This window comes from Pygocentrus nattereri, chromosome 17 (genome assembly GCF_015220715.1).
Source record: "Pygocentrus nattereri isolate fPygNat1 chromosome 17, fPygNat1.pri, whole genome shotgun sequence".
Classification (NCBI taxonomy): Eukaryota; Metazoa; Chordata; class Actinopteri; order Characiformes; family Serrasalmidae; genus Pygocentrus; species Pygocentrus nattereri.
The window spans coordinates 31,881,933-31,898,715 of record NC_051227.1 but is presented as its reverse complement, the minus strand read 5'-3'; the positions used below and the strand labels follow the sequence as shown (position 1 = coordinate 31,898,715).

At 42.1% G+C, this 16,783-nt stretch overlaps 1 protein-coding gene and 1 long non-coding RNA gene across 4 annotated transcripts in view; one reads left to right on the top strand and one right to left on the bottom strand.

Annotated features, from left to right (window-relative positions):
* Nucleotides 1-598: 598 nt before the first annotated feature.
* Nucleotides 599-16,285, bottom strand: LOC108425884. The gene is made up of 3 exons (XR_001857736.2): nt 16,072-16,285; nt 7,469-7,654; nt 599-1,592 (listed from the first exon to the last, which is right to left on the bottom strand). It is a non-coding gene; the product is annotated as an uncharacterized LOC108425884 (long non-coding RNA).
* Nucleotides 12,839-16,783, top strand: part of hic1 (hypermethylated in cancer 1) — a 19,143-nt gene continuing 15,198 nt past the window's right edge. The window contains exons 1-2 of one of the 3 annotated variants that reach the window (XM_017694911.2): nt 12,839-12,911; nt 14,176-14,522. Coding sequence is in view for 1 of the 3 variants with exons in the window: in XM_017694910.2 (XP_017550399.1) it covers nt 16,459-16,510 (52 nt within the window). In the remaining 2 variants the exon portion in view is untranslated. Of the gene's footprint in view, nt 12,912-14,175; nt 14,523-16,289; nt 16,511-16,783 lie in introns of those variants that run through there. The other 2 variants (XM_037546661.1, XM_017694910.2) reach the window with 2 other exon arrangements.

Below are 16,783 nucleotides of genomic sequence, written 5' to 3'. Positions count from 1 at the left end.
TGAGTGAAGCATGACCATCGCTGGCACATGTACACGCAGTGTCCCATAACTCACTTTAACTGACTGCAGCTCTGCACTCTGGGTCACAGTGGCCTTCTACGCATCCTCACAGTGTAAGCTTATGGCTGCAGTCTGGAGCCACTGGCTGCGATAGCTGCTCCCACTCCCCGGTGGTCCTTCTGACCTGAAGCCCCCTTTTCACTACCATTCACACTCGTGCACACACAGAGCATGGCCCTGCTCTTGTTTTCGCTCTGGATTCCCAAATGCTTTTCTGCATACTCTTTCTCTCCCCCTTTCCCCCCACCAATCCTGTGCTTTTTCACTCTTCTGAGAAACAATGATTTATGGTTTGTAATATTTATCATAAAACAGTGCTCTTGCATGCTTGCAGCTACATGATTCATCCTGGGGTTCTGCTGGGACCCACACCACAGACGCATGCCAATATGTCTGGGAAAAGAGAAGGTGAAGACTTGGGCTTGGAAAGGCAAGCGCGATCCAAGAAAAGAGGGGATCAAAAGTTCAATATGTGCATTTTTTTGCACACTGAATTTGATTACGGTGGAAAAAAGTCAAAATAATGATAAAACAATCGCACAAGGGTAATACTTCTTTATTGCCTGGGGGTGCGCTTGGAGCTCTGGACGGTTAAGTCGAGGCACTCAATTTATTTTCTTGTTCATTTTTTAGCCCTAGTGCACTTGGGGCATTGAGCCGGGATGTGTTAAACACATCTTTTAAAAAAAAAAAAAAAAAAAGAAAAAAGTTGAACGGGTGTGGTGCACCCAGCCAAATGTTCATGATCTAGAGAGGAAATCTAATCCTCCCACGCTGGAGATTGTCCTTAACTTTAAGCAACACACGCATGGAATGTGAACGGGGAGCTTTTCCTCCAGGGCCGCACCACTCACCCAAAAAGCATCTCTGCCAGTTTTGGAGGGAAATGTTCAGGATTTTGCGTGTGTTGAGTGAAAGTGAGGCAAGCTGAAGAGACGTATGGGATGCCTCATCCATACAGTGGCTGAACGGGGCCAAATCGGGGCCAGAAGGAGTTAACGCTGGTGGCTGTGGGCCGCTTTGGAACAGGAATGTCCTGCGGTTCCTAGTTCACTGCCACCACACTCAGCTGGCTTCCACTGAAGATATAATGGGTGAGAAATTTTTCCGTTGGAAGGGGATAAGGAGGGGGTGGGAAAGAGACAGAGAGGGAGAGAGAGAAGAGATGGAGCATGGGGTTGCAGAGAAGAGATAAGAGAAGAACTGCTGCCTGCTTAAGGCTGGATGGAAAACAAAGGACCAAGAGCAAGAAGAAACAGCACTCGTCCTGCACAGATTGGCAAAGCAGGAATAAGCAAAACAGTCAAAGTGGAGGAGGCAGGGGGTGATGGAGTGGTGGTGATGGTGGGGAGGGGAGAGTGAGAGCAGGCCTCGACAGTGTGGGCGAGGGAGATGGAGATCGAGAGTGGCTGGCGTTTATGGATAGCAGATGTGGCGCTGTGGGGTTTTGGCAGGGGCCCACTGCGCCTCAGTCCCGCACCGGCTGGGTGGCACCGGGTTGAGAGCGAGGTCAGCACACCGCAGCATATAGCCTATAAAACACAGAGAGAGAGCAAGCAAGAGAGATGGAACAATCAAAAGAAGACAGCATGGAATGCTAAAATCCTCTTGCATAGCTTATGCAGAGCCCCTCAAATCCACTGCTGCAACACCTCTATAGCTCATTCACTAGCTAATGCAATTTTAAGTGTACTGTAAAAGAGCCAGAGGAAGAACCTTGTAATCCATGTGGCTTTACCCTGACCTCATGAGTTGATTCTTCCCAACCCCAGGCATTCAAATAGAGCCTATAAGTAACTTTGAATGGAGCTTGAGATGAACACCCCCTCGACCCTATTTACTAATAACTGCCTCATTACCCAAGGCTCCTAAAACTGATGCTTTCAAACCTTTGCTGCCATTTTTTTTCTCCCCACCATTCAAAAAAGCCATCTTCCATTTACACGGAGGGAACATGTTACAGTGAACGGACCAATAGAAATGTTCAGAATTACTTGGAGCAAAATCTTGTTGCATTAATATACACTTCGTCCTTCTGATATGAAGTTTCTTTTTCAGAGGTGCAAGGTTTTGTTACAACAGTTACTATATTTATATGCTTTTCTCACCTATAACTAACTAATGATCTAAGCATACACCAGTTTTTACTGTCCTCGTGTTGATTCCAGTGTCTGAAAGTCTAAACTCTGGCCGGTACTGATCTGATATTCCAATATCAGTGCTCTTTTAACTCTTTTGAGGCACTTGTTTCATCATAGCAAAGTACATACACACAAATATACAGGCTAAGTTAACATGCTATAGAGGAGACTATGTTGAAATTGAACTGTGATTGTGCCAGGTCTTTTCTCAATGGCAATTTCCAACTGTTGGCCAGGTGTTCCCCAATCACATAATGCTACCTACCTGGACAAGCAAATGATTCCAGCCAGACATGTAAAGCTAACCCCCACCTCTTATTGCAGTGCCACAACGTGCTTGGAGGAGAACGCTAACTGCCAATTCTTTTACCTTGGCTAACAGGGCCCAGGTTGACTAGCATCGCCTCACACATGATTATGCTTGCTTGGATGCCCAGCTTTGGATGGCTGCTGCATTAGCAAGGATTGAACAATCTCACAATCTCCCAACAGTAGGCCCAAAGTATTGGTGATTCTGTCGCTCTGTCTGTCTGTCTGACCGATATCTGATCTGTTACTATGTGTCCCAGGACAAATCCAGTATACCAGATCAGTGCGTTGCTATTATGAACTAATTAGAAAGCTCTAGTATGTAGTAAAGTGAGTGTGTTAAAGCTGGAGTGAGACATACTAAAATGTGCTGCATAGCAGGATTGGGAAGCACTGGCATACAATATTTAAAAAAAAAAAAAAAAAAAAAAAAAAAAAAAGGATTCATTAATCAAATGATCGCCCTTCTGCCAGTTCAGTCGCCTTTGTTATGCAGCTATCTCTTCGAGCCTCTCTCTTTCTTGTCTAACCCCTTTCTTTTCCTCCATTAGCCTGGTCCTGACTCGCTGGTTTCCTGGGGCCTGGCCAAGGCGTGTGTCCCCGGAGGAGCCAGAGAGGAGATGGAGAGAGAGAGAGGGGGCAAAGCAAGGGCTCAGAGACAGGCTCCAAAACCACAGCTGCAGCAGCAGCCCTGCCTTTGCCTTCCCCTTCCTTTCCTCTCCCCTCACTTCACTAAGCAAGGGAACTGGCCTGGCACACTCCCCAGCTCTGCCATTAATCAGAGGGAGAGGAGAGGGGTAGTGTGTGCGTCTGTGTGTGTGTGTGTGCTGATAGAGAGCTGGCGGGGACGGGGGTGGTGGTATGGAGACCAGGACCTCCCAACAAAGCTGAAGAGTTCACCCAGCGAGCGAATGAGGGAGGGAGGGAGGCTGACAGACGAAAAAGCCTGGTGCACAGATTGCGACTTTGTCAGCAAGAGAGAGACTAAGAGGACGAGAGAGATACGGACAAACAGAGCCGAGCACTTGGACGGATCTGAGATGGAGCGAGACAGAGTGGGGAGAGAGGGAGAAAGAGAGAGAGAGAGAAAGAGAGAGAGAGGGAGAGGGCAGCGGAAACAGACCTGAGGTCCACTGAGGAGGAGGAGCAGAGTGTCCAAGATTCTGTCTATCATAGCGTATAAACATGGAAAATCTCACGGTTCAATACAAACAGATGTAGAATGTGCACTTTTGTCTCATTAAGGCAACTCGGTGAAAATAGTTGTTCACATCGTGCCTCTTTAATGTATATCCCAGATGTCAGCTCTGCCCTTCCATTCAAGGTCTCCACACATTACTGCGCTGCACTTATCAAAACAGCTCAACAAGCATCAAGTCCAACCTATACGTTATAGTGATGTGCATGCGGTTTAATGGCTTTCATCAACAGCGTTCTGAATGTTTCAAAACAAGAGCCACGTCCAAAAAAATGTCCTATTCACTGTGTAGTGCACTATTTTGGAAGTAGTTTCTGAAAATGTGGTGGAGAATCCAGCACACTTTTACAATCCCACAAAGCACTGCAATAGATAGAGTACAAACTGTGACCGAAATGGATTTCTATTCCATTTTAGGACACTGTAATGTACACGCTTAGGTTTAGTCCAAATCATGAAATGGAATTCCAGGCTGAGTTTGAGGGCACTACACTATGCCACAACGTACTCAATTTCTAGTGAACACCGTACATTGCTACATCAGCTGAATGCATAGTCTTGAGCGGCCAGACATGATCATAAACAAGGGTACAACCCCTCTAAAACCTACACCAAAGTATCTGATTTAACATCTGGAATACAATCGGAATACAACCGTTTCCCCCTGCAAGGGAAAATGTTTATTTTTATTGCATGTAATGCGTACATGTATCTATGTCCTCTTTCTCCAGGACAGTTTCACTTTTTGAGATTTTAAAAACTCTTCTGGCCAGGATTTCTAAGTTGCCTAAAATGTCTGGGATTTGGTTTTGCTTTCATGTTGACATTTCCCTTCTACACTGCCCTGTGGTGCCTCCTTCCTAGGGTTGCTACCAGTCCAGAATTTCCCTGGATTGTCCAGGTTTTTGGTTGCCTGTCAAGAAAAAATAATTCCAGCTTCATCATATGTTAGTATTTCTTATGAAGTTTCAACTGCTTCTTGTTATCCAGCAAGAAGCATTTGATCAGTTCAGATTACTCTTAATGTAGGGACAGTTGTTTGAGAAAAGTGTGCTGCTGGTGACATTTAGGTAATAACAAGGATTTCAAGGCTAACTCAGAAGATTAGGTTCTATAGCTGAGCTCTACCTAGACTGCATTGTGAGCATAGTTATCTGTTTGCTAAATTTAGTAAAAAGTCAATCACTGATCAGGGTCCAGGAATTTTTTCTAGGGCTGAAACCCTACTCCTGCCCCCAGTGTCCTGTTTTGAAAATCAAAATCTTGTCTGGTAGGCTTGTTTGAGCTTCAGCTTCAAGAGAAGAGGGACTTGTTTAGAAATTTCACACTCAGTTTGCTACCACCATAATAAGCGTATGTTCCCACCCACATTTAGCCCAAAATTTCTTATGGTTGTCCCCTGACCTTCTTGTAATGAGATCACGTCTGGCCCTGCTAGACTACTGAATGTGGCCTAAAGTATGTATCAAAAATGAAAACTTAAAACTAAAAATGAAACTTCTCACTCTTTTGACTCAGTTGAACTGTGAAAAAAACTACAGCTACAGTTAAAAACGAATGTGTGTACTGCCTGCCACTAACCATATAGCAAAAATACTGACTAGTGACTGTAGGTTACTGCAAACATGGACGAGTTAAATGTGTAGCCTTGTCAAGTTTAATACTTTTTCCAGTCCTCCTACTCTGTACAGTACACTCATGTCTATGGCTTTGAAAAGGAAGCCAGGTTCAGCCTTCTTCAAGGAACTTTTGTTATGCACATGCACATGGATGGTCAGAATTCCTTTTGAATTCCTTTATTGATGGGTGAATTTTAAAGTATTAGTCTTCCCCTATGTAGGTTAATACTAATGACCGGGTAGGGATCCATTTCAGTCACAGCCAGTATACCTGAGCAGACACAAAATACCCATAATACACTTTGCCGCATGCTACAGAACATGTCTACTGGTGAAGAGTGCTGAGCAAACTTTGTTAGTGTACCAAATCGTTTATTATGATTTCTGTGTTCTATTTACAGCTGCTTCTCCAAATATAGGGAATAGTGGTTGTGACTATTTTAAACACAGTGATGCTCTTCAAAAGTAAACAGTGAGATGTTAGTCATTTTATTTTTACTTTGTGTAATGTGCAATGACTCCAAACATCTGATTGACTGTACCATCTGTCTGCCAGCTTGTATGCGAGAGTTTAGCATGCAACATTATTAAATGAATCAGCTGGAAGTTTGGCTGTATGCGACAGTGAGGGAGGACAGTTGTTTGCCGTTCTAGCACAGGGACACTTCCCTGATGGAAAGTAAGAAGTTCGTGCAGAGTACACACATACACACACTTTCTCTGTGGGCCATGGCCCCCCGCCCTCCACATACACTTTCTGATTATCCAGGTGGGAGTGAAATCTGAAAAACCTAAAGCACTTCCAACCTGCTCCCCTCACCCCCAAAGGGCCTCCCAACATGCTTGTCTGCTGACATCACTGTACAGGGACCTGGCAATGCAGTCTCTCTCTCTCCTCCCTTTGCTTCAGTTGCTTTCCCTCACTCTGTCTTTCTGCTTCCTGCCCCCATGATGTCACGCGCCATATGGTTTTCAGCGAGAATCAAGCCGGAAAAGAGATTTAGTTGGTGGACTGGAGAGGAGAGAAAAGGAGGAGGTAAGATGAGGGCTGTGCATAGGACACTGAAAACAAAAGCCTGCTCTTCCGTCTTGTGTGTGTGTGTGTGTGTGTGTGTGTTGGGGAGAGGGTGTGTGCAAGCGACTGGTGAGTGTTGGGCTAATGAGGAGAGAGCAGGCAACAGGCATTAGAGAGCATGGATGGCCATGTGCCGTGCAGATGCCCATCTGGCTGTTCTGCGTACATCCAGAGAGCCAGCATCCATCAGCACCACCGCCATACTTCACCAGCTCTGTATCAGGCCTGTTTTATTTGCAATAATAGTTCAGTATACTATGTAAATTTTGTTGAGAATATACCGTGCAAAAACAGCCCATTCACAACCATGAACACATTTACATATGCCTACCCATTCTCATTAAAGTGCAATTTTATCAGTGTAGCCTTCCAAAGAGTCCAGACATCCAAAAGAAGTGGGCAACGTTTATATTTTTGACATCCTTGCAGATTTTAATTGGAACAGTTTAACTGTGTACATTTCATTCTGGACTGCTTTCTGAATGAGGCTCAATACAGGCCGGCCGATCAGAGGTCATCTAGTTAAAGCCACAGATACAAAAATAATCTGTTAAATTATAAAAAAATAGAATTTCTGCTACTTTAGCCACATACAGTATATACTCAAAGTGAACTTGAGAGGAGAAAATGCAGGAAAAATGTAGAATATGGGCTCTTTAAACAAGCCCCACTGACACCCTGAGACTTAAAGGCCTCATTTCAAAGTGACATCTGGTAACAATAGATAGAGAAGGAATTTTGAGAGAGTCACACTGCTGGGCTGTGCAGAGAAGCGGTTGGCTGGCGAGTGGCGCACATGCCTTTCCCCACTGATCCTGGCGTGCCCGGTTAAAGCCCGCATTCACATCATTGCTATCAATCACGGCAGCCTCTCAATTTAGGCTTTCATCTCCGGTGGATGGCGGGGGCTGCCAGTGGGGGACGAAGGTGGGCGTTGGCCAACGTTCGCGCACAAAAGGCTGGGGCGATGCAAATGATCTCCCTGTGCGTGCCCATGCACTAAAGCTGTCTCACAGCATCTCATTACAGTGACTTAGGATAGGGTGTGTGTAAATGTTGGGCCTACCGCTCAATTTCTGGTGAGATGTTGGTTCTCGGGGGTGTGTCTGGCAGGCAGCGACAGGACGGTGCTTATGTGGGGATCTCAACGGTGCTGACCACAAGGAAAGAGAGAGTGCTCATCACACTGCCATGAAGATTATACTCTGGGCCTGGAGGTGTCGTAGGGTTGCCAAGTCCGTTGGACAGCAATCTAGGACATTTTTTTGGACAGGACAAGGTGTAGTGAGGGTTACTGCCACTGTCAACCTGGCTGTTGGTCTGGTGCTCCAATGACACCTTCTTATCATCTTGTTTAAGAGCTACAGTACTCTAGTAATAAACAGTGTTGGAAAGTAAAGTGCTATTTTTCATTTGGATGACATAATCTGATTAAACCAACAATGAACTTGTAATCGGAGTAGGACACCTTAAAAATGTAATGTGTAATGAGATTATATTTTTGAGGATTATTGTTTTTAACCTCTCAGAATCCCAGGCCTAACTCCATCCTAAGGCTTCTTATTCAGTAACTACTTTGGAAAAAAGCAAGCTGGTTGTCTTTAAATTATGCAAACCCAATTTCAAAAAAGTTGGGATAGTTTGTGCAGTGTTGGTAGAAACAGTGATTAGTGATCAGATATTCTGTTTGACCTGCATTAAGTTTGAAAATAGTACAAAACACAATATTTGATATTTTATGATATTATCTTAATAGTTTTATGTACATATACTTCCATTCAAAATTTGATGCCTGCATAAAGTTGGGACACAAGGATGTGTACCACTGTGTTCCATCACCTTTCCTTTACACAACAATTAATGAATGTTTGAGAACTGAAGACATCAAGAGAACTAGCTTTGAAAGTGCACAGGTCCTTCATTGTTGTATTTTGCACATCTTTTCAATGGGAGACAGTTCTAGACTGCAGGCAGGCCAATCTAGCATCTGTACTCTCGGCTTAAGCAGCCATACCATTGTAACACATGCAGAAAGTGTCTTGCTGTTGTATTATTGAAATAAGAATGGATGTCACTGAAAAAGATGTTGTTTAGAAGGCAACATATATTGCTCCAAAATGTGTTCAGTATTAATGGTGCTTTCAGAGATGTGCAAATTACCCACAATACCATGACAGACACTGGCTTTTGAACTTTACATTGGTAACAATCCAGATGGCCCTTTACTTCTTTGGCCTGGAAAACACAACACCCATTATTTTCATGAACAATCTGAAAGGTTGACTTGTCAGCACACAATGCATGTTTCCTCTGTGCATTAGTCCATTTTAGATGAGCTTCAGCCCAGAGAAGTCAGTGGCATTTCTGTGTATTGTTGACGTATTGTTGGCCTGTGTATAGTACAATATTAGCTTGCATTTGTGGATACAGCAACAAAAAGTGTTTATTGACAATGGTTCGTCAATGTAATCCATGTGGGCACATGCCAGTTTTTAATGCTGTGCTTTCTGAGGGGTCAAAGGTCATGAGCTTTCAATTGTGATTTTTTGGCCACGCCTTTTATGCACAAAAATCTCTTCACTTTTCCTAATCTTTTGATGTTATTACACACTGTAATATTATTATGCACTGTGGGTGAAATACATATGATCTCTTGCTTTCCTGGACTCTCCTTCTATATCCAAGCATGATTGCCTCACCAATTTTTCCCAGTTTATTCATAACATTTTGCAGGCATCAGTTTCAGAATGTGTTCACAAAAATAACAACAAATTTGAAAAGGTTAAACATTACATGAATTGTTTTGTACTGTTTACGTTCCAGTACAGGTCAAAGTAGATTTAGGAATTGCAAATCGCGGCTTTCTGTTTTTATTAGCATTTTACCTACTGTCCCAACCATTTCATAAATTGAAATTTCTTTAAATTTCTTAAAATTTAAAAGTGTATGACTTGTTAGAGGGCCCTGGCTATTTAGGGGTTAATGGTTGCATTTTTATAAACGGCATAATAGCATTTTTATAAACTGCATAATAGCTGTGCCATGATGACCGACAACTGCTTGTGGTTTTCGAGGAAAGAAAAAAGTTGAAAGGTTTCTGGGCAATTTATAACCAGTTACCAGATTAAAAATATTCTGAATACTACATTGTAAACATGATTACTTGCCTCTTATAATGGTGCTGCAGCTGTCCCTTAAGCAAGATTTCCTGGTTTAAAGAAAATAACCATTCTGATGATGTATCTTCAAGGTAGAAGTTTAAAGAAATTTCAAGGGAAGAAAGGAAATTTTGAAATAGACATACTTTGCTGTTTGAATTTTTTTCTGCTACCTTGCTGCATTATTTAAAATAGTCTGATGACCTATTGGGTTTCATGTTATATCACAAATGCTAGCAAGTGCCACAGATGGATTTATTAGCTTCTTGGTCTGTGGTTATCAGTCAGGTTTTAAGTGCCCAATTCTGTGAATTCTGTCAAAGCAATTAGGGATGCAAGACTGCTCTACAGAATACTACATAACACAACCAAGAACATACTAAATGCTAGTTTTAGGCTGGAAAGCCCATTTAAGTAATCAAGTAATTTATAGTACTATGACTATGAAGCTTAAAAAATCTGTATAATTCTTGAAGGCCTTGAGTCATGAGATAAGGCTAATCATTTCTTGCATACTGGCAACCCTGGGGGTGGGTGGGGGTAGGCAGGGAGCGTCCAGATCACCCTTTGCTTTGCTGCTCCCAAGCTTCTCTGCCATGACTTGAGGCTCTTTGCCAGGCTCTAATGGAGCAAGGATAACTTGATTGGAATGTTATTAGTCACTGCCAGTGTATATTGAAACTAAATGCTGTGGACCTACGAGCCCAGTGACCTGCTCAACTGTGAGAATACAGCAGAAAACATGCTTACAGCACAATCATGCTTCATTACAGTTTGATGCAGTGCACATGCAGCAAACAGCACAGCAAATATTTGTGCAACCCCCCCCCCCCTTCTGTCTCTCATTCACTTTCTCTCTCACTTTTATAGACTCACAACATACACACAGGCCCATACAAATAAACAAGGGAAGGTGTGTTATTTAGGAGGTGAGGGCTGACTGTTAAGTGCCTGTAACTGTGCACAACCTGCCTGAACTCCAGCTGCTTCCCAGCAGCAGGCCACAGGGAAGTCGCTCTGTGCTCTCAGACTTGTGTTCCAGCATAATTTTCATACACGTAATCGAATCATGGCTTACACCATCAATTTGGAAGTGCCTAACTGTTGTCAGTTCATTAAGAGTTCAACGCCTCGCATCTGCCTTAACCCAGATTACATTAAACAGTGTTTTGACAAGTCAGAATTAAAGTCCAGCGGAGGCCTCGAGAGGGTGATTGATTAGTGCAATAAAGCTCGGCTGGGGATGTGGCTCAGCTGAAAAAAGAAATAAGAAAAGTACATCTACACTAAATCTACACACTGGTTAAACAATCACCTTTTATTCCGCCAGTTTATATGCTAGCGTGTTAATGCGTTCCTGTATTGGATTGTTGAAGTGGTACTTCCATCACTGTGGTTAAAAAACAATAAAGATTGTTCATGAAAAAGATTTTCTCACAATAACGACAGGCTGACTTCTGCTGTCACTCTCTGAAAAGTCCTACAAATATGAACTGAAAATGTTTGTCCCAGACTGTGCCCTCCTCCTTCGGTTTAGTCTGAGGAAGAGTTATGGTCATTGAAGTAATTGCAGAGACTTTAAGAAAGTTTTGTTTACTCCGGTTTCAGTATTCTTTCTAACTGAGCAAAAGCAATTAATAAAGCAAATAAGTTCAATTACAAAACTTAACTTTTAGTGGTAAATTGAACAAATGAATTGTTTGTCTTGGACACACAAGCCTTATATTGCCTCATACACCACCAGTGGAGTGGTTTACTTGTTGAAGGGGAATTCCAAGTTTTCAGAATTTCTACATAATCCAATCAGTGAATTAGACTCTTGGAGTTTTGACCTAAAATGGTACATTATAGAGGCATCGACTCAGATATTATTTATAATAATGATGAGAGGGGTTGTAAAATAAATAAATAAACAAATCAGTGAAACCTCTCATGTTTTCTGGGCTTTTATATGTAATGTTGAGAATGGTAAAATAGTGGTCATTCAAAACAATGCCCTGGATGTGCCTCCCCACCATGAATGGACTAAAATTTGTTGTAGGCCAAAACTGTGTCCCAGGCTTCAGGCAACGTATTCATATCCACTTCATGTAATAGCTTGCTTTGTTGTAGCATTTAGAGGCAATAAATATTTTAGACATCTGATTCCTATCACTAGCACTGTAAATAAGTCTGACCTGGCAGGTTTCTTTAGAATGCTGACTTTCATATCAAACCACTCTGAATGAGTTTGTTTATGTCTTAACAACAGAATTATGCAGGAATTTTTTTAAATCTGTGGAATTTCTCTTTAACTCATTCACTATTCTTTTAATAATGTTTGACCTACGAACAACTGACAGTCTGTCACTGAGAATTTGAACAACTACAAAAATAACTGACCCAGTATGTAGCGCATTCTTTCTGTAATAGGGAGAAACACTGCCATTTAGAGTGAATTTGGATATTGAATGACATCTCGCAGAGAGGGTCAAGCAGCAGATGCAGCACCGCATAGCTTTCTCCTCCGCTATTTTGAGGTACAGTGATCCAACATGTATTTGGACAGTTTATGCATTTAACCACTGGTAAACTTTAATGAAATTCTCTAGGTTGCTGCACAAAATGTTTAACAAAATGATTATAATGATTTGTTTCAGAGAAAAACATTTTTAGCACAACATTAAACTGAGGTTAAAATCGCGGTTTGAAGAAAGCCTGGAGAAGATTTCCATCCCGATTGCACTGAGGCTACTGTAAAACACAGAGGTGGAAATGTCAATGTGTGTTGTTTTTCTTGAAGTGTAAAAAGACATTATGGGTGCAAACTTACAAAGAAACTGCTCAAATTATACCACATTTGAACATATTTGAATAATACCACAGAAAAGTAATGGCACAGAATGGAAATCACAGTCTTGGAAAGGTCTGTTTAATATAGTGCCACTTGGTTTGACATTTTGTTTCCTAACATTTTTGAGAATGGCACAGGTGTCTAAACACTCAGGATGCTGGATCTCTACCCTCCGTTTCTGTCATGTGTAGGCCTATGTATGGCTGACGCCACACTTTTGACTTTAAAAGTGAACTGAAAAACAGCCAGGTGCTTGGGGGCTCGCATCTGTCCTTTGTATAGCTCTGCCTATCTGTGTCACTGAGGTTATCAGCAGTTCATCAAGGGAAACTGGAAGTGAAAGACAATACCTCGCCTTCTCTTAAGCTGGACTGCTGTGACTTTGACCAGTCTAATGAAAGAACAGCATCTCGGTCTTGGGTAATTTGGAGGGAAAGGCCCTGGAACGGACGTCAGTCAGCCGTTAAAGAGATTCAAAGGTCAGGGGCAAGCAGTGACAGGAAGAAGTGTCTGCCAAGGTGAGCCTCTCTCTCTCTCTCTCTCTCTCTCTCTTTCAGTGACTGCTTTTATCTCAGTGCTGAACCATGAACTGTACACTGTAAAACCAAGGAAAAATTACATTTCCACTATAAATGTATGACAACTTCCACTGTACTGGATCGTCTGGCTGGGTTTGCAGAAGCTGCAAGTGCAGTTATCTGCATCACTAATAACTACACCACATTTCATTTGTAACACATATTAGTGTAACCGATGTGTTGGTTTGGCTTATGCTGAAAACTGCAAGTTCTGTTCAGTCAGGAAACAAGAGCGTTCAGTTCTACTGAGCTTGCCGGCCATCAGGACCACATCTGTAGCTGGTTCAAATCACAGCTCAGGTTCATTTTATAAGGGCAACATAACTACATTAATTAACAAGGTCTATAATGCCAATGGACAGTTGGAATGTGTTACCTTGTTTGTTGAAGACTACTACTAATTTATTAAACATGCTTTCTGATAACGTGTCTTGATGACCACAGCATGTTAACTTAGTGGTCCACCCTTTTATTTCAGGCCACCAAAGAAGTGAGCCTGTCACTTCAATGGATATAAAGCTTGTAAACTGCCAGAACAGTAGTCAGAAGCCTGGCTGCCAAATTTTTTAAAAGCTCTTAGTTTATAAGGGCACAATCTAGAACACAGTGAAAAATAAACTAACAAAAACAAACAAACAAACATATTAATCTGCAAAGGGTAGGACGTTCCTCTTAGTTCTGGAAAGAGATATTTATAAGGAATCATTATGATTTTACTATATTATTATTTGTAGAAATATGTTCAGTGTTTCGACACAACAAAGCTGATACCTTGAAAACAGTTGTACTGCACTAGATATGTTCATTATTTGGCAATAGTAACCAGTTATGTTTAATATATCAGTTATTTATAATAGTTAAAAGTTCATGTATGCAAATATGTTCAGTTTTATATATATATATATATATATATATATATATATATATATATATATATATATTATATTATATTTTTTTGTTCTAAAAGTCATTAAAGACCACGTTCTAGACTTTCATATACATTCCTGAAAGTGGGCTTTACACATATGAGAAATATGACTGCTATATTATTATTACAATAATAGGTATTGTGCGTATATATATATATATATATATATATATATATATATATATATATATATATATATATATATATGTACACAGACAAATGTCTTTCTGGACTTGCTGTAGTGCATAGGTAGTGAATCTATTCTCCTCCCCACAGGCCATTTGATCACCGGTAGGTGTCGCTGTCCGCGCGCTCTGCAGCTACAGCTCCGGTCGGTAGCGCCGCGCGCTGCGTCCCAACACGAGCACGACCGACCAAGACGCGCTGTAGCACGCGCAGAGCAAAAGCTTGTGAAGACAGAGAGAGGAGAGAGAGAGAGAGAGCGAGAGAGAGAGAGAGAGGAGAGAGAGAGAGAGAGAGAGAGAGACCCGGGGCTGGAGTTCAGGGGGACCGCGCGCGGACAGGCTCTAGGGCAGAGAGCTGTAGAGGAGGTGAGCTGGATGGGGGAGCCGCGCGGAGAGAGAACGGAGCAGAGCGCGCGGGACATCAGACATGAGTCCGAGGTGGGTAGAGCTCGAGGGGCGGGGGAGGGGGGGGGGTGTTTGAGAGGGGGAGGCTGTTTTATTACCTGCGCCGTGTTCAGGTGCTCTCTCTCTCTCACACACACACACACACACACACACACACACACACACACACACACACACACACACACACACACGAACACTCGCGCGGATCAACACAGGAGACGATAAGGACTGCTTATTATTTAATTAATTGTTTGTTTGTTATTAAACATTCTACTGTTAGGTTTTTAGGCCTTATGCTTTGCAACAAAAGTTATTATTATTATTATTATTATTGAATCATTTTAACTACAAAAACAAAAATAAAAAATATCCAGTAATCTGCTAGAGATGTTTTTCATTTTTATTTAATTATTTTCGTGCGGTAATAGCTGTTTGGTATGAATCAGACGTAGTCAGTATATCCTAAGGCATGGCCTCCTACAAGTTGTGAAATGAAATTAGATTAAATTCGCAGCCCTGATGAGTCCAGCTGTGGATGACAGGTAGGCCTTTCAGAGCAAGAAGAGACTAGAGTTACAGGGAGCTTCTTAATGATCCTAATTACAGTACAGTGTATGAACACTGACTGTGCGTTCAGCACTACAAATCTACAGGATCGAGCAGTGGATGATCTCAAAGTGAATATAAAACTGCTGCAGGGAAAGTGGATGGCGTGTCACAGGAGAAGTGAAGAAAGACAAACTATTTCACCAAAGCTCACCTTATTCATATTCATACTGCGCTTTCACAGCCCAGCATGTGTCAGACAAACACGTTAATTTATACGCCCAGCACTCATGAGTGCGTCTCCCTTTGGAAACGCACAAGCGCTGTGGACATTCACTCGGCCAGTAGATGAGAGAAAGTCAGGTGAGTCAGAGACAAAACCTTCCAAAACAGATGGACTTATTTTTAAATAAGCTCACAGCAATAGCCAGACATTAATAAAATATTTTCCCTTGTTTATTATTATTCTTATTACTACTACTACTACTACTATTATTAGTAATGGTTATGAAGAACCTAATGTGGAGCAGAGACTAAAGAAGTTATTTCTAAAAGTTAAGCTTAACACCTCAGTGTGCTTTTGTCTGAAATACAAGGAATGCAAATTTACCTCACACTCAAATTGCACAGCATTTTGTTTTGCTCCTTCATGGACTTTATGTTTAGAAGATATTCTCTGATGTCCTCCTACTCAGATTTACAGCACCGCTTTGAGCTGAAGTGAATGATTTTAATAGGCTTTTCTAACTCGTGCTAAATGAAGGATTTATTAATAAGCAGTAAACTCCAGGCTCCCTGGGAGCTTTATCCCGGACAGGTGAACTGTCCCAGAATTTATTTAATGGCACTGAAGAAGAAGAGGTCTCACCGGCACGAGGCTTTTATTTTTTATTTGATAATTCTCCATGCTTTTCTGCGTTCCCCTTGTAAAACCCCAGGCCTGTGATATACACTAAAACGCCTGTCTCTTTAAGACGGAGCGACGTGTTGTGCAGTTCAAGTTGAGGTCACTGTAAGTTCCTGCCCTCGATTTTACCTTTTAGTTTTATTGTAGCTTGACATCACACACAGGGGCTGAGTTATCATCATCTCCACTCGCCTCTTAGAGGTTCCACACCGACCAGCAGCCAAGCAAATCACAGATATATAGGAAGAAATCGAAGGAAACTGATGCTGGAGTAAGCACGGTTTTTTTAAAGGAGGAGTGAGAGCGGAGAGAGAGAGAGGTGGAGAGAGAGAGAGAAAGAGAGAGAGAGAAGGAAGAGGGAGGGAGGAGGAGGAGGAGGAGGGCGAGCAACCAGAAAGTCGTCGCAATTAATAATAAAAAAAGAGCTGGCAGTCGTGCTCGGAAAACTGGCATGGGTTCTTGGAGGCTGGCAGTTCAAAGTTGAGACGTCAGAAATGACTGCAGAAGAGAGCTGAGATGATCATGAAGGGAGACTTAGAGCGGATGGCAGAAGAGTTCGGGCATCCAGGTAAACTCCAGCAGCACTTTTAATACGGCTTACTGCGATACTTTACTACACTTGACATCACTTTTACGGACGCTTTGTAGACGCTTTGGCTGAGGGGGGGTCTGTACTCCGCCGATAAACCCATATTTCTCAGCCTACACGTTCATTTTCGACAGTATCGTGATTTTTTTCTGTGTAGCCTAAAACCAGATAAGACGCGCACCGCAGCCTGCTGGCTGTCATTTGATACGAATTACTCTTATCCTAATTACTTTCTAGACGTTTTGAGATTAG